Source organism: Liolophura sinensis, chromosome 1 (genome assembly GCF_032854445.1).
Source record: "Liolophura sinensis isolate JHLJ2023 chromosome 1, CUHK_Ljap_v2, whole genome shotgun sequence".
Taxonomy (NCBI): domain Eukaryota; kingdom Metazoa; phylum Mollusca; class Polyplacophora; order Chitonida; family Chitonidae; genus Liolophura; species Liolophura sinensis.
Window position 1 is genome coordinate 23,687,200 of NC_088295.1, and position 17,711 is coordinate 23,704,910.

The following is a 17,711-nucleotide window of genomic DNA, read 5'->3' on the forward strand; positions in this document are numbered from 1 at the left end:
GGACATTTCCGATTCAACCTTGTTGGACAGTGTTGAGTGTTGTTGAACGAAGTTGAGGAACCCGTCCAGACTACTGAACACGTCTCAACTTGTTCACTCAACTTTAAGTTGACTCTTATTGAGTCAACAAAAGTTGAGTGATGTTGGATAGTCTGGACGGGGCTTTAGTTAAAACGTCAATCCAACACGTGACTTCAACAGTCGTTATTTATATAAATTCATGTAAGACTTGTGAGTAGGCCTAGATATGCCAAATGATGACGACCCTGGTTAGCACCTGAATGATTTTGACAACCTGGAAACCCGTAAATTTTTTTTAACCGTGAGGTAAAAACCCTTATCTATAGTCAGATAGGCGCGGCGACGTTGTGTGGTAACATGTCAGGAAGAGCCAATATATAACGAATCGTATGATAAGTCAACATTAATAACTAACTAAAATACCTGCTCATGATATTTGACATGGAGTCAAGTCTGATAAATTTCCAGCCATCAAAAAAAGGGAATCAAAAATCAATGGCGTTTTAAACATACAAATGTCGAAAAGGAAAACAATGTATATAGGTATACTCAATGCTTTGGACATTCACTCAAATGTTTCTGAACATTACGGAAACATAAACTAAGCCCTTGAAGTGAATGCTGTGTCTTTAAACTCAACATAGCGTCAGCCACTAAATCTGAATTAATTAGTAAAGGGGTATTCCAGAAATGTTTTAAAAATATTTAAAGCATTCTACGCCGCTTATAAACATTCTACGCGGCTTATGAACAAAATAAATAGCAAACAATCGTCAGTGGCCACCACTCATTTGGTGACGCCATTTTGCAATGTTATAGCTATCTAGAGTGACGTCACACAACCTAGAATCTCTCCCGTACCATCGGTATTAAACAATGTGACGACGTGAAATTACAAACAAAAACGCCTGATAACCAACCAAAGAGTGTCAGCTCTTTCTTTTAGTTTGGCACTCGGTCAGAGAGTTGTTCGTGGACACAAGAGTGGTGTTTTAGCAGTCCTGCTCGTCCTCGTCCTGCATGGATGTAAGCACTAGGACTAGCTGGCTGTATCGACCTCAGGGAATTTACTTTCCTCAGCAAAGTATGTGGTGGGCGACGAGGACGTTCTATCCTAAGGGCGCATGATAGAAGGCCATTAAACCGTTCTACCGCAAAGAATTTTGCTGGAATGGCTGCGGCTCAGCTCTGACTAGATACTAATGAACTTTCCCACTTGTAGGCCCACAGATAACCTCCGAGTACTACAAGTGGTGACGGCCTAGCCTGCTTTCAAAAAACGTTTGACTGCTTATGTTCACCTAGACCTCACAAACAGTTAACCGAGAATACACAAATTCTCTCCGCGGGGCTAGAACTGAACGTGCCTCTCCTAAGTCCGAACGAACACGGACATTTTAACCACCTGGACATAACGCTATATATCGTGAACGTATAAGTCTGTAGCAGATTAACATAAAATGTACATGTAATTGAGTCAACTCTGTGATTGAAAATTGCATATCACATTTATTTAATTACAAATTATAAGGCGAAAAAATATGTCCGGTCAAATACTACCTTCCAAAAACTTATATTTGGGACATAATTACTGCGGGCCGTAATTTCCTCCACGCGACAGGGAGATTAATACTTAGAATCCTCTCTGCATAACGTTCCAAGGAGGAGTTATATTGCAAAAGATCATGACAATGTCAGAATGCGGCGTTATAGACCCAGTACAAAAACATTAACTACATCATATGTTATTATACAACGACACAAGACAAACCATCTTAACTACATAATGTAATAATGTACTTGCATGTATAAAGTTGTAGAAGAATTCACCTGCCTGTATACAAAAGAGGTGGTATTGTATTCTGTGATGATACAAATACCTATATAGCTAATACAGACAGTAAGAGACATCTTACCATACATAATCGAAAATGTTGAAAGCTGTGGGTAACACATGAATTAAGCGATGAATAAAATAACGTTTTACACACACAATTAACTGAAGTGAAGGACAAATGAGACAAATCAAAAGGCGATAAAGCCCAGTTAAACAGCTGACAACGAAATGGATCATGTATTTGGAGACACCAAACACAAATAAATATGTTCATGAGAAATCGAAATGTTGGTATATTCACCAGCGGTTGATGCACATCACACATCACCTCTGTAAAGGCGGTGGTTTGGAGAATAAGTAGTGGCGGTATTATTCTCTCATATGATAATACCACACATATATGAGATTCTCTGTACATCTAGTATACAATTTACAGACACACATAAAACTGATCTTTTCAATACTATAGTAATAGTTATAATGCTGTCTACAAATAAGGCCACATTTCGATTTAGATAATATTGAAACTTAAATCAAACCCCATTCCTTTTACGATAGACAAAAAAATCCACGTTACTTGTTAATGAAAGCAAAATTAAGATAAAAGTTTTACTGGTATTTTTTGCACCCAATGGATACACACGTCATCACAGTTTTAGTTAAAACCATGAAATGCTTTCGCCAATGCCTTGTCAATCTCTGCTTCTCTTCTTTCAGCACATCCTATATATCTGGATTCTTGGTTATTGCTGCGAAAATGAAGCCTATTCGTCTGTTTCAAATAAAGCACTACTGCAATGCCTTCATTCTCGCGTGAGCATAGACCTATAATTGTTCAGATCAAACCTTTCTTTAATAATGTGTATCAAAGCGCAATACTGTCTTTTGCACTGTATTATTGGGGGCCATTTCCACAGCAAGAAAAACTTTGGTATTAGAGATCTCAACATTTCAATAGTGTTTCATTGTTGCATTATTAAAAAAAAAAAGAAACTGTTTATCCTTCTATCATAATACTGATTATAAGTATAATATTCTTGAGTATGGTGTTAAACATCAGTCAAATAAATAAATAAATAAACCAAGCTTTATATGTATTTGGCCTTAGTTCAGTATATACGGCCCTCTGGAATCGATCTCTGCGTTCACTAAACAAGTATCTATCCTTCAGTGAAAGCGTGGCTAATTCGTGTAAACATGTCTGATATCCAAATCAATGGCAACTACTGTAAAGTTTTATTACGCCGCTGTCAATGTCACGTAAGGAATGTTAATGAGAAAAAGAGAGCAGAAATATTACAGAGTACCAACATTCCTTTTCCTTGTCAAGCTGTTTTAATATTGTATAAATCTTGAAAGTAGACTATTCCTAAAGCATACAGTATTTTAAAAAATTCAAATATAATAATCCATAAAAGCTCTTTATACTGAAGTATTACAATAGTTACAGTGAGTTGTACACACAGATATTACTAGGCTGGTATTAAAGGATCCTGGTTGTGTGGAGGAGTGGATCCGCTGTATGCCTGAGAATTCTGCTGTAAGAAAACAGAACGAATGTCATCATGTCAACCAAAAGAGACAACGTCAGAAATGTTAATCCAAGATGACAATTCCAAAGAAAACCATAATCACTATTCTGGTTATGTTACAAAAGCAAAACACGTCACGGCATCAACTATGTCTAAATTCCTCTTGAGCTTATCTGAACAATTTTGTTTTAACACCTAACAGACAGCAGAAAAGACTTATGAGTAAAGCACTTGAAAAAGCGTATTACATTCGTAGGGCTTTGGGATGTATCAGTACCATAAAGACACTAAACTGCTGATTTGCAAAGTAAACTTCAATTTTCCAAAACATTTAACATTCAAAAATTTAAATGACGTTCGTCCATTTGTTGTAATCTCAGCAACACCCAATTTTATTAGTAGAATTTGTCTATTTTTATGGAAGGTCATGCATGCATTTGCACATCACACGCGAGGTAAAGCAGACCAGGTTTCAGGAGTTGGAAATTTATTAGAGCTGCTATTGTATGAATGGTTTATCACGATGAACCAAAACTCTCTTACACTTTGGTTGCGAAATTAATTTATTGAATTTTGCCTTAAAGGTGTAGGTTCAAATCAATGAATCAAATACTTTGGATTGACGTTTCACTCAATCAGTCAATGAAACAAGATTTAAACTGATCTGAAATATAACGAATTTGAAAGCTATTTTCACATGTTGCTGCCTTGCTGTGGGGTATAAGATAGATCAACCTACTTTTGGTGCTGCAGAATACTGGACGGGAGACGGCACAGTAACTGGAGGGGCTGGAAACACAAAACACGACATTAATATCAGCATAACGTTATCTTTACGCTACCTTATTAAGCAACAGCCCCTGGAATATGGCTCATCCCAACGGCCAGTTATTATGTAATATGTAGGGGCATGCAAGGGCAGATTTAACCAAAATTGTACTCGATCTCTTAATAGTTTGCTTTGACAAGTTTTCACATACTGTATTATGATTTGAATGATTTGAAGAACCACGTGCAAAAAGTCGCAATTAGATGTACAAAAATAGGATAATAATAAAAAACGTTATATACACATACAGTGAGGATGTTATGTTCCAATAGCTATTTAAAGTAACTGAAAACTTTACGGAAAAGAATTTACATTACTAGTTCAAATGCACCTGATCTGTGCCTTTATCACTGTGTTATACCTTGTCTGAACAGTCGGAATTTGATCATGACGAAGATTACAATCGCTCCGAGAATGGCTACGGAGCCAATCGACACCCCAATTATGAGTCCTACTGGCACTCTAGAATCTGTATATAAAGAACAGGCATCCGCCATATTACCATTTGTGTAAAGCTTATGACTTGGTTAAAACAGCAATGGATAAAGGGCTGAATAAATCCTGATTTAGACTGACTAATTTAATTTTGTATTCAATATCTTGTACAGGTTTGAAGACGTCTGAATTCGGCTACTTATACCTGTCACAAGCTTGTACAATTCAAACCGAAATTTGTTTTGTTACATCTTACAAAAAGAAGAATCATGACCATGCGCATTGACGAAGACATGGCTATAACATATAAACTAAAGTCTCGACAGACATGGTCCTAATGAATAAAACATGCTAAACATATTAAACAATATATGGTCATTTCTATCATTGACATCTACCTTGCCATAGTCTACCAGATTATTGTTACTGTCTTGATTGTATCGTGTGTATTGTTATTTACACAAAAGATGATTAGAGGAAATCTGATACATTGCTTAGTAGTTTTAAGAAGAACATTCCTACGACTCCTAATATTTCAGGCTCAAAAATCGTAAGTCTTACCACTGCCATAGTCAATTGTAAATTCCTTGCAGACGACACCGACATCCTGGGAATGGTCACAACTAGACCAAGCTAACACGTATTCACACTCTTTGATTGAAGACTCAAAGCCATAACAGCTTGTATTTGTCAGCCAGATTTTCCCTGTACCTGGTTGGTAGGTTCCTTTGTCAGCTACTGACGCAAGCGTGCTGAAGAGAGAACCACAAAGGAAAGTCAGACAGGTCTCCTTACACATTTCCAGGGCTTCCTTTAGCCATTACTTGGAAAAGCATCCGACTTCTCTGTTCTGTGTATACTTACACTATAGGCCAAGTGAGCTTAGTCACAAATATGTTTACCTGAAATGGATAGTTGAAAAGCTGACACTACTGACAGTCTCTGTAGTTTCTTTTCAGCATGTATGTATGTATGTACGCATGTATGTATTCTTTGGATTTACGTCGTTTTTTAGTCATATGACGACGAGGGTTCAATATGTGTTTGTTGTTCATTATGTGAATACATAATACATATATTGTATCTTCTTGTGACAGGGTGAGTCCATGGTACCAACGTGCTGCCGCCACTGCAGTATCATGCTGAAGACACAAGACGTGATATGTTCCCCAAATCTGTGGTTTCCATCAAGACACCTCAAATGACACTTACTACGATGAACAAACAAAATCGTAATTATCCCCTTATGAGCCATTCATTTCTCCCTCAGAGAAGACGGCCAGTATTGTAATTCTGTAAATCCAAATCCACAGACTGACCTGGGTAAGCCTAACTGTCGACAAACTGTCTTGGCATTATCCCTATCAAACTGTTCATCACAAATGGTTCCCCATTCTCCCATCAGCATGATCTCTACACGACTGGGTTTGGAGTCGGCTTCTCCAACAAGGCGCAGTGTGAAATCTTCTATCCTATTTGCAGGTGCTTCTCCTGGAAATACACGGAAAATCTGTCCACATTTTGGCATAAATCCAGATATTGGACAATCGCTCCAATACTGGACATACATACGGTAGTATCTGACTTCTTACAAAACGAATATAGTCTTTAGAATCAAGTAGTTGCTGAGAAATGTTGTTGGTGTATCAAGAGGACTTTCTCATTTTTGACCTTTCCCCAATTCAATTCTATATCAGAGCTTGATTTAATAAGCTCAGGGCTAATTCAAGCTGGCAGCTGACCGCTATTATAGCATAACGCACTTTCAGTGTATATCTTGCCAAAGTATACACAGTGGTTCCACTATATAATAGACCCTTATCCATGTAGGAAGTATAATATCCAAACGGCTGTATGTTCAATGTATCCCAGTTAGGGTCAAGCGCGAAGATGCCAAAATTTAAGTTAAAAATGCATGAAATGGCCTATTTAATTAAAAAGAACCTAAAATTCTTTCACAATTTGAGATGTATGAAATAAGCACAAACCGCACTGGACAGCGACTGCCGCATTGGGTAATCTTGCACATCTTGGGCGCCCAATATAGTAGTGTTCACAATCTAAAATAGATGTTTCGGATCCTTTGCATTTCACTCCGCCAAGCCAAATGTGGCTATCACCAGGTGTTGGGAATATATCAGGGTTAACAACTTCTGCACCAGCTCTAAAAGAAAGAGAATACAGCAATCAGTTGGATTTTCCTCTGCTGGTGATAGACACTATGCCTTCGCCGCCGCGTTAAATTTAATCACTTTTGTCAAAGCAAATCTTTAAGTAGTAATGTCATATATCAAAATCTTCCCTATGTCCAGTAGAAAAGAATATATCTACTACCATATTAGACAAACATGCTAATCTTATTGAGTAAGTGAGAAACACAATGGTTTTTAGGCCGATCATATGAACTACAAAACAGCACTAACTACTAACATATGTACAAAGGTACATCATTACCTTTTCTAGGCTATACCAATTGATGGTAAAACTCATACAAATTTGAGCAGGAGATAAATATTTTAAAAGCCTAAAACTTAAAAAAAATCACCAATTCTTTTTCTCATTTTTGATAAAAAGGATAGCCTACATTGTAGAGGTTATGAAACCGTTCGTATTTGTTGAAGTAAGTGGGTTGGTTTATTTCTGAGTTCCTGTGACTGGCGTGAAAACTTTTGTCTTTCTCATCTACATTTAATTAGTTTCTATCCAAAGTTGTGGCAGATATACATTCTACAAGGCACGACGAACATTTTGTTGCATTGCCTTCCTATTTTTGCACAGAAACCAACCACTATTGGATGGAAACATTTCTGTTGCAGTGCCTTTTTCATTAGGTCCATCTAGGTGATGTTGTTTCCCACCCCCACGACTCCCAATCCTCATCACTGTTACATATGTGCAAATATCTTGAGTACCGCTAAATACACCATTACAGTTAACATTTAATTACTGATTGTAATGATGTTTCATACCAGACGATTATGAACTAGCCCAATGGATATAAAACGAACTCTTTGCCACAATGTTGAATTTATGCATGAATATATGCCAAATTCTTACGTGCTTAGCCCAAGACTGCGACATACTACTCCGGCCTCCTTATGAGTAAATCCAGTTCTACAGATACCTCCCCATGTGTCGTTGACACGAATTTCCACAACACCCGACATTGGCACCGGCCCGTTAGACAGACGGTACTGGACGGACGACTTGTCTGTTACACAGATTACAACATGAAAACACTTTGGAAGAAAATACATTGTACAGAATATAAATATCTGCTTATGTCGTTCTCCAAAACAGACATATCACACAAACAGATCGACAGGGAATTTGCATGTGATGACTGGACTTTGAGAGTGGTCAAGTGATGCATAATAAATTTGAATCGCATACAACTACATGCTCAAACTTTGAGAAATTCATTTTTGACTTACCTAACGTTCCACAGGTGACGAATACATCAGTGTTGTGAGTACAGCCAGCCATCATATAATTTTTCTGACGACAGTCTTGCCAGTTATCATTTATGCTTTTACACCAAAAACGGTCCGTCCAAATTACTTCTGTTCGCTTTGGATCATTTGTGCCCGTTGACGCCCAGGAAAAAGAACTGGTTAAAGAAAAGCGAATCTCTCAATGGTAACACGAATATGACTATATGTTTGCAGTGTGGCCAATTTGATGTAATTATTACTTAAAATCCACAGTTATCTGGTGAGTGTTGGTATCTTTAATATACATAGCTATGAGAATAAAGTATGTCATTTAGACACCAAAAGTTGTCTCAGCCAATTTTCAGCAATAAATTCATAACCAGAAAGTCTAATGGCCCAAACCATTACGATACAATACCTTGGTTTATCCAAGGCTTTGCAGATAACAGCAGCGTCTAAGTTATGGAAATTTTGATCACAGATAGTTCCCCACTGACCTCCTCGTCTCATCATCAACAGACCGTCGTCTCTGAGTTGGACAGTATCGTCTCCGGTGCCTGAAAATTACATTTAAATCCATAAAATATAATTAGATTTAATTCTGCCCAGGGTAATAAAATATCATCACTAATCGATGTTTATAGCTCTAGGAAAATGTTTGTACCCATGGGATTGAAATAACACAGTTAGCAAAGTGTGATACGGGAAAACTTACGGTATCATAATAGTGAGATTGAATTAACACTGAGAACAAGGTGTGATACTGGAAAACGCTGTGAGCAAGGTGTGATTCAGGAAAAAAGTATGGCAACATAACAGTTAGATTGAATTAACACTGTTAGCAAGGTGTGATACAGAAATAGGTACGGTAACATAAGAATGAGATTGAAATAACACTGTGAACAAGGTGTGGTACAGCATGGTAACATAAGAGTGAGATTGAATTGACACTGTTAACAAGGTGTGACAAAAGAAAATGTATGGTGACATAAGAGTGAAAATTAACGCTGTTAACAAGGTGTGAGACAAAAAGACATGTGGTAACGTAAGAGTGAGATTAAATTAACACTGTCAGTAATGTGTGATACAGGAATATTTATGGTAACATAAGAGTGAGATTAAATCAACACTGTTAACAAGGTGTGATACAGGAAAAGGTATGTTAACATTAGAGTGAGAGTAAGATTTAATTAACACAATTAACACAATCTGATACTGATGACATAAATGTGAGACTTAACTTAATGTCACGCAATCATAGTATGTGAGCGTATGACAACATAAAAGAGTGAACTTGAGATGAATACATGTATACATCGATGATGTGAAAAACCTTACCGCACGTCACTTTCAATCCACGCCCGAAAGTTGTATTCTGAACATTTTCCAAAGAGGAGCCGCTACACTCGTACAGACTTGTCTCGTCCCCTTTACACTCCACGTTATCGAGCCACAGTGCTGAGAAAACTTTACTTACGTTTCCCTCGACTCCGTTTCTGTAGAGGCGTAAACGAACACTTACACTTTGAACTGACAAGGAAAACAATTTTAACGACAGTGTTCTCATATGAATAAGACTATATGCAAAAACTATTAGGGGGTAATCATCACCAGGCCCTAACTTCCTCATTCACTAAACGGTATACTGCTGATCTGCTGGGTTTAAACAATCCATATATAACAAGATATTTACCCACCTACGCTGAATTTAAAGGAAACCACAGACTCCCCAGATGGTACATCTTATCTGCACATATCTTTTGTACATGGACCAAAAGGGTTTCCTCTCTCGCAGACTTTACGATAAGAGGGAAATAGTTTTAATTTTGGCACTGCAAATTATCCTTACTTGGACAACAATATACCGAAGGGTCCTGCATATGGCGTGTACATATCTCGCCTTGTAGCATTTGTCAGATTCTACGTGTTGTGTGACGATTTCAATTAACGTCACAAGTTATTTCTACAAAAAATTAGTGTTTGAAGGTTATCCCATCAAACACCTTCACTCCAAGTTTCTTAAGTTTTGCAATGAGTATAATTCTCTTATACGCAAATATTGACAGAGCGTACAGAATTTCTGGCGCTCTGCTTCATGATTGTGCCTAATTCCGCCTAAGCCGGGGATAGGGGTTGTATATCCATCGTATTTAAATTAGATCGACCCGTTGGATATATGAACGTTTGCTGAGATACATATTTTGTTATCGAAAAGTGATATTCTAGCATGAATACTGATTTCACTTAGTCGCCTAGAGCATACCTTGCGTCTTTCCAACACCATTAAAAACTGCTTACCGCTTCTCTCTCCGTTATTCCGTCCCATTTTCGTACTTTATATACCTTATTATTTCTTCGGTGGTTTGTGTTAGAATTGGCTTTGTGATTATTGGAACATCCTTACTGATTGATGACTGGTATATGAATGTCTGTTTCGACACACAGATTCAAGCTTTGCTTTTTGTCTTTTACAGCACCGGCGTGAAAAGTTCCGCATACCATGACTTTGAAGTCACTCACAGCCACTGATATCAAACTGATTCACTCAAATGACAATAGGAAAACAGTTACATAACATAAATTTGCATCAAAGATGGGTCTGAAATAACAAATTCAATAAGGCATCGTTCACGCTTGCAACGAAGCCTTTTCACCAAGCTCTGACTTTCTCATGTACACAACACAGATATATACGAGACAGAAATCCAAAAGTAACATACACCAATCACTTGGACAGACATATACAAAATTGTTGGCGTTCCATTCATTAGAATGATTCAGGCTAAATCAAGACAACAACATGGGTGAGAACGTTAAAAAAATCTACAGCCTTGGCTCTTCTGTGGATTTTCAACCAGCATAAGAGTACAGACCCTTATACTGAAGACTAGAAACTGGTCAGCCGGTGACAGTGGGCAGTGATTGTGTGGGACATCATCTTTGGTATATTCGGTGTGATGTTCTAGTTATGCAGCACTATATGTTGAAAATGCATTAAACCCTCCGCCAAGTTAAAAAAAAAATGTAATTTGCAATTAGCCTCTTGGAGGACGCTGAACTCAGCCTTTTTATAAACTTACGTTGAAAAGTTGAGTGTTCTACAAATAACAGTAGCCTCATGAATGGCTGAAGCTTTGGACTGGTTGACGGCCACGCTGTGCCAGGCTTCGCGGTGGTAAACTTCTACTGTGCCGGACTGGAATCCGAAGAAGTCAGGTTTCAGCCGTATTTGTCCTTCTGTAGCTGGAAAAGATTTAATCCAAAATATGTGTGGTTCAAATGACGGACTGATTGTCATCATTCACATAGATTTAATTCTTAACGGACAAATAAGACAACCACAATAAATATGCACCTTGAATATGAAGTGCTACATTTTTTTCATTTGTGGTACAGAGGTTCTAAGATTGTAATTTACAGATGTTCCTGATTTTGCCATACCAACTTCACCGATATAAAGGTAGGATTTACACCCAGTCAGTAAAAAGGCAACCCGTGACTGATATTTTTTAAAGTCCATTGGCATCAATACGATTTAATTTACTTAATGTAATTACCATTTGCGCACGACAGACCCCAAATACATGTCGTTAATGCATGGCTGTCCGACCCTGTTGTACTGACAGTAGCCCGGGGGTGTTCCTGCTGGACTGAGACACTCGTTCAGAATTAGAGCACTGGATGGGAAGTCTCCACCATTATAAACACCACCATAAGCTCGAGCGTCAGTACTGCAAAAGAACAATCACGCCAGAAAATAACTTGCAACATAATGCGTCTATGACAGTAACAGTATTTTTTCTTCTAAGGACTTGAGGGCAATACTCGTATTAAAGCGTATATCAAGATGACCACTCGAGGTATGTACGGGTATTGGGGTCAATGTTGAAAATGGGTCGAAGAAGTTTAAAGGAAAGAAAGTATGTCCTATACACATTGCTTCACATAATTCACAAGATAATAAAAAAATCCGACCTATGCCAAGCATTGCGTATGTCTGAGTAAGGCAAATGTACAGTTTACTATTTTGTCTGATAGGCGATATGAAAAAAAGAAGAGGTACTTTAAAACCACACAAGAGTCCTACTTCGCCTAGGTTAGCGTGCTAGTGCTGTACAGTGGCCGAGGAGGCTATCACCAATGCGGTCACTGTGAGTTCAAGTCCAGCTCATGCTGGCTTCCTCTCCTGTCGTAGGTGGGTAAATATTCCAGCAATCTTCTTGGGTTTCCATCGGGCTGTGACTGGTTTCATCCCACCAACCACAATGCTGGTCACCATTAGATAAGTGAAAGGTACCGTTATTAAAGGTTGGGCATATAAGAGTTTTTGGGAAGGCAAAATTTCTGTTTTCCTGAACACAATAAATACCGTGCATTAAATCACCAACTCCCTAAATCCCTTTTGCTATTAAATTTTTAAATTAGCGTAGAATAACAAATTCAGTTTTCTACCTTGGTAGTCCCATGGCTTTACGGCGTCGCGTGCAAAGGATTCGGAGCGTGCTGTTCTACACACAGGTCCCCAAGTCTTGTTTATCATCACCTCCAATCTGTCTACCTTCTCGTTATGAGGCTTAGTCAGTCGGTATTGCAATGCTGAAGGATATAATATTTTAATAACATTTAATCCAAAATCACGCACTGTTTCATGTATATATATATATATATATATTATATATATATATATATATATATATATATATATATATATACATATATATGACGCTGTGCCCTTGTTGTCCGAGATTTCCCTTCTTAAACTTATTGACTTAGTGATGGGTGACGAAAGTCACGAAATTCACCGTCCAACATTCCATAACTAAGCTAGTGTGGATAAATTTGTTTGAATAATATTTCAGTCGATGTATATAAGCAGTAAGTAATAAGAAAGCCAATAACAACCAATGTAAAAGACTCTTCCAAGGATATGGCTTGACAGATTGATGTTTCACCATAACGAACTATTACAGTACGGTATATTCACATACAAACCTTCATCATAGCAATACAAGGCAGCCAGCTCTTTTCTAACTGGCCCATATGGATCGTCGTAACAGAATTCATTGGTGTCACGCACTTCACAGTCCTGGCTACTCTGAGGACAGTTTAACTTCAGCTTAAGAGCACTTTTTATCCCTTCAGTGTCTGTGTACCTGTTCGGGTCCATGACCAAGGCATTGGCGCTGGAAAAAAATTTTTTTTTCGGTTTTAAGCCCTGTTTTTTCGGGAGTAGGCAAACTTTTTTGTACTTAACTTTAATAGGAAGGTTACTGAAGTGCTCTCCTTCAGGAGATATACAAATCTAAGACCTCAGCTCAATGTACTTAAAAGAACTTAAAAGAATAGGCAACACTAGACCAAATTTATAAATGAATGGATGAAGTATCCCACAAATAGTTTAAAAAGCAAAACGTTTTGTTTTTGTGATGTTCCTAAACCATTATATCGCCGTTTAGAGTAAGCAAAATCGCGAACATTGAGAAAATCGAATGCGCCGGCATGTTTTCGATGTTTAACAAATCAGACAAGAGCTATATCTACATCCACCTGTTTTTCGTTTTAGCTGTACGAGCGTGGGGATGTGGGTGACGTGACATTGTATTTCCGGTTTCTCTAACATGGCGCCTCCCGTGGCTACGTAAGAATTCCACAGTAGAAGTTGATTTACAGATTCACCAAAGCTCGCCAGAACAAAACTACCCTGGCCCAAATTAATTTTTGTCTTTTCTTTTAACCACTGACCTTAACATGGACTTTAATAGACAAAACACGCGCGAAAGTCATGAATTTTGTAATTACGGTAATTCACACCAATAGGACATTGTAAGTGTTATTGTGCTTTACATGTGAACAAAACCTGAGGTCAATACATACAGAATCATTTGAGATACAACCTCTATGGGCATTCAGCTTACCTTGATTCAAACAGAAGTGGTGAATTATAATATTTACGGTAAGTAATATGTACACACAGCTACTGCGACACGCCGCCTTTGTATGACTGTGTTTTACATGTACACAAATCCTGAGTCCAATACATACAGTACTTTTTAACATACAACAGTCATTGCTTTCGTAGCTACAAGGCGCAAACGTTCGGGGTATGACATGCCCCTGTGCTTTGTATACAGGCGATCTGAAAATTCTTTCTGTTTTTCCCGTCCTCACCTTGATAAACCCATTTTCTTGCATATTGCTTTAGCAGCTCTTCCGTCTAGCAGGGGCCTTACACAGACATAGTGCAATGTGCCTTGTTTTTCCACCATGACAATTCCATCGGTCTTCCGTCCGCCATGAAGAGTAAATGTCAAACCTGAAACTGTTATACATACAATTATATTCGCAGTGAAAACTTTGATGGGCATTCCATTCAGTCTGAATGTCTCTGTAATATTATAAACTGGATTGCAACACTTATATTTAACTCACTAGATATACGTTTTTCCGAATTATTTTAAACTCTCGGCTGATCCACCATGTTTGTTAACTAGCCTTTTTGTTCGTGTTAAATTTAGTTTGTCGTGTTTCGTTACATCTATTTTCTCGTGTTGTTATATTTTTTAGATATTTATTCATAGTATGGTGTATTGAATTCATGCCGAAAGCGTGGCACAGCTAGCTGACTTCTGAATCACTACGCATGGCAAATGTGTCGCAGCATCATTTAATGTTTGCTGTGGCGGCTCGTTTGTAAAGATGTCAAGATAGAAAAGACAGATACAGTGGATTTCTAACCTGTTAATTGTGTCGATTTCAAGAAAACTTTGCTCATATAGTATTAAAATCCACCGAGTAATTGCCCGTGGGTCCAGTACAGTTAAGTTAACTACCCCTGTAAATCCCAGCGCAACACGAGAGGATTTTGTCGAGTCACACGAGGCAAGCGGCTCGGCCACATCCTCGCGTCTAGTAGTGTCACCCCAAACGGCATTATCTGTCGTCTGCTATGTTACGTGATTGGTTTATCGTGCATTATTCAAGAATCAATAATCACTTTACTCGCTAAATTGGTAAACAGTTGTCACGTTTCTTTAAAGTCTCAGAAATCACATGAGCTCTGAAATCGTTATCATTATACTGCCTTGTTTGAACAGCGCAGTAATCAGTAAATCAGCCTGGTTGTCCTCCATGTACAAGCGACTCGATAATATTGTTATTTTCATTCATGCCATGTTGTCACATGAAGTTGTATCGATATCTGATAGGGCCCGACTTAGCACTTTTCTCCGAATCACCGCAAACAGTGATATTCTGGGCACGAGAGTAAAAAAAAGTCAAACACCATGTTGTGCAAAGAGGGGACTGACAGGCGTGACTGTTATCTCAGCCCAATGTGCTGGTCTGCGGCGTGGCTTTAGGTATTTGTGGACTTTGTCAGTTTTATTTTCCTTGCATAAACGGAGAACTGTATCACACGACTAAAATTTAAAGTTGCTGCGCGACACAACACCAAATCTCCCAACTGTGCACATTATTAAACAAGTTAAGATGTTATTTACACTGCTGTTTTGTCTTTTACCTAACATTTGGCGCCTGTCAAAATACTATGTGGTGTAGGAGATTGTCTTTATCCCTGCTGCTGATTTCCATGTTTGGTTTGCTTTTTTGGATATATACATGGAGAATCTATATTTCAACTGAAGCTCTGGATGTGAACTTTGTAAGTTCTTGTAACTGGCAGTACGAAGAGTATATACTTCTTGCTTTGTGATTGTGGATTCATAGGATAGAAACCTACGCCCTCGGTGGGGGTGCTGGGTGAAACCGTTTACAGAAAAATTAAGGAGCCCGATGGAAAATAAATGGTAATATTTTTAACCATATCAAGTTCAATATTGTTCCAATGTCAGTAGCAAATCAGTCCGCCCTTAGTCATCTCCATGCTTTTTTTAAATTGTAAAAGTCACCTATTACTTATTGTCTTTCTGCAATATAGTACAGTCAACATGTCATATAAATGTTGTGGTATAATCTAGACTAGTAACTTAATTCAGTATTCCGGAATGTTCTACCGGATCAATCTACTGCGTCAAGTTACTTTGTTGATCCCGTTTGTTACAATACATGCGCCCCAATCCCCCCATGCCTTACAACATCAGTAACAAACACTCCACTATAAACAAATTACAGGTAAACAGACTGGGGTCATACTCGTGAGTTCATTGACATCTGAGCGTATTTAAAGCAATATTTAGGTCAACGTGGCACTGAAGTACTATGCACGTGCGTTTTGCTTGGGTGAAAGTAAGTAGGATGATCATATATATGCATCTGTATTATTACGATTTATTGCCGTGTGACTTAGCTAGAGATAGTTCACTTACCTCCGACTGCTGAGCTACTCCATAGTATAACACCCAAAGCTAGTGTTACTATGATACCTAAAAGTGAAAAGATATACATGTATATTTATATATTGGAGCTCATGCTGGCTTCATCTCTGGCCGGCCTCACACTAGAATGCTGGCGATCGCTGTACATCAGTGAAATATTCTTGAGAACGGTACGGCGTAAAGCACCAATCAAATAAATAAATGAATAAATACATTTATATAGGCCTATTGGAAAACATAATTAAAAGTAGGCCTACCGGTAATGATGTTTTTATCATGTGACGAATAAGCTAAGTTTTTGAGGTATATTTTGAGATAAGTCAGATACAGGCGAACAGATGTGTGGCTTACCTGGTGTTTGGTGGAATCTTGATGGCATGGTCTGGTTAGAGTTATTTTCACCTGAATCAGGTGTTGAAAAACAATCTCATTTAACTGTTACCCACTTTCCCAACCTAATCTTCTCCGTAACGCAAAATTTGCCCTTCTTATGCTTGGTAGCCTTGACCCACAGTTTTCAAGTGATACTCTCACAATAATTATATGACTGTCTATTCTTAAGTCTATTACAGCGTCTTCACGAACGCAGTATCTGTGTCCAGTGTTGGTAAAAGCCCATAGGAGTGACAGTCCACAGTTGTTTACCTGTGACGTATATACCGGTAGCTGCTACGTCACATGCCCTTCCCATCAGGCACGTGGATCCGGCTGTGAGAGGTTACCGCGGCCAGAAGAGTACAAACGCTGATAGCAAACCCCACGCAGCTAATGTAGACAACTTGTGTAGTCTACGGTGCGTTAACGCATCATCTGTGCTGAGCACAGGTTGACCTCGGCCGCCATAGAGGGCTGTATTTATATGCTATAAAGCCTCACATAGGCCAACGTGCACAATAAGTGTTCCCTTATATCGTGACAAATCTTCTACACAACATCGGTTTCCATCGCAGCTGTAGTGATATTAGCCCAGGGGACCTATGTGACAGAACCAAGGTCTTTACACGTACCGGTATCACGATATTGTACATGGAGCAAAACGTTAAATGCTGCTCCTGTGTGATGGAACTGATTCTGCTAACTCAGACTTTGCCGCTTACACCAATAATAACATTATGCGCTGTATAAGGAGTATGCAGCAGAACACGGAACTCCATCCAGCTTTGTCAGGGAGAAGACACCTGGTTGAACCAGGAGAAAAGGAGAAGGCCGAGGGACAGTTGCATGCCTGGTAAAACTTGGTGCAACAGTCCTGTGGAAGTAACTGATGTCCGAAACTTCTACAGTCGCTCT

The 17,711-nt window shown here is 38.5% G+C and overlaps 1 protein-coding gene across 2 annotated transcripts; it reads right to left on the reverse strand.

Annotated features, from left to right (window-relative positions):
* Positions 1–1,510: 1,510 nt before the first annotated feature.
* Positions 1,511–17,409, reverse strand: LOC135466449 (scavenger receptor cysteine-rich type 1 protein M130-like). Of its 2 annotated transcripts, none has more exons than XM_064743935.1 (17): positions 16,773–17,409; positions 16,413–16,469; positions 14,257–14,407; positions 13,081–13,271; positions 12,541–12,684; positions 11,646–11,819; positions 11,169–11,331; positions 9,427–9,584; positions 8,507–8,645; positions 8,089–8,264; positions 7,712–7,865; positions 6,643–6,818; positions 5,974–6,145; positions 5,216–5,406; positions 4,581–4,688; positions 4,130–4,179; positions 1,511–3,393 (listed from the first exon to the last, which is right to left on the reverse strand). In XM_064743935.1, exons 9-17 carry the CDS (start codon positions 8,599–8,601, stop codon positions 3,331–3,333), a joined length of 1,185 nt encoding a protein of 394 aa, XP_064600005.1. In that variant the 5' UTR covers positions 8,602–8,645; positions 9,427–9,584; positions 11,169–11,331; positions 11,646–11,819; positions 12,541–12,684; positions 13,081–13,271; positions 14,257–14,407; positions 16,413–16,469; positions 16,773–17,409; the 3' UTR covers positions 1,511–3,330. The 2 variants fall into 2 exon arrangements, with proteins under 2 accessions (XP_064600005.1, XP_064599996.1); XM_064743926.1 differs by having other exon boundaries at positions 1,511–3,396; positions 16,773–17,396.
* Between the last annotated feature and the right edge of the window lie 302 nt (positions 17,410–17,711).

Excerpts from the sequence above, each read along its gene's own strand:
- LOC135466449 (XM_064743926.1), bottom strand. The coding sequence starts at position 8,601 with ATGATGAGACGAGGAGGTCAGTGGGGAACTATCTGTGATCAAAATTTC. Across the intron at positions 5,407-5,973 it reads CGACAGTTAGGCTTACCCAG|CACGCTTGCGTCAGTAGCTG; the intron begins GTCAGTCTGTGG and ends TTCTCTCTTCAG. Across the intron at positions 4,689-5,215 it reads TACAATTGACTATGGCAGTG|ATTCTAGAGTGCCAGTAGGA; the intron begins GTAAGACTTACG and ends CTTTATATACAG.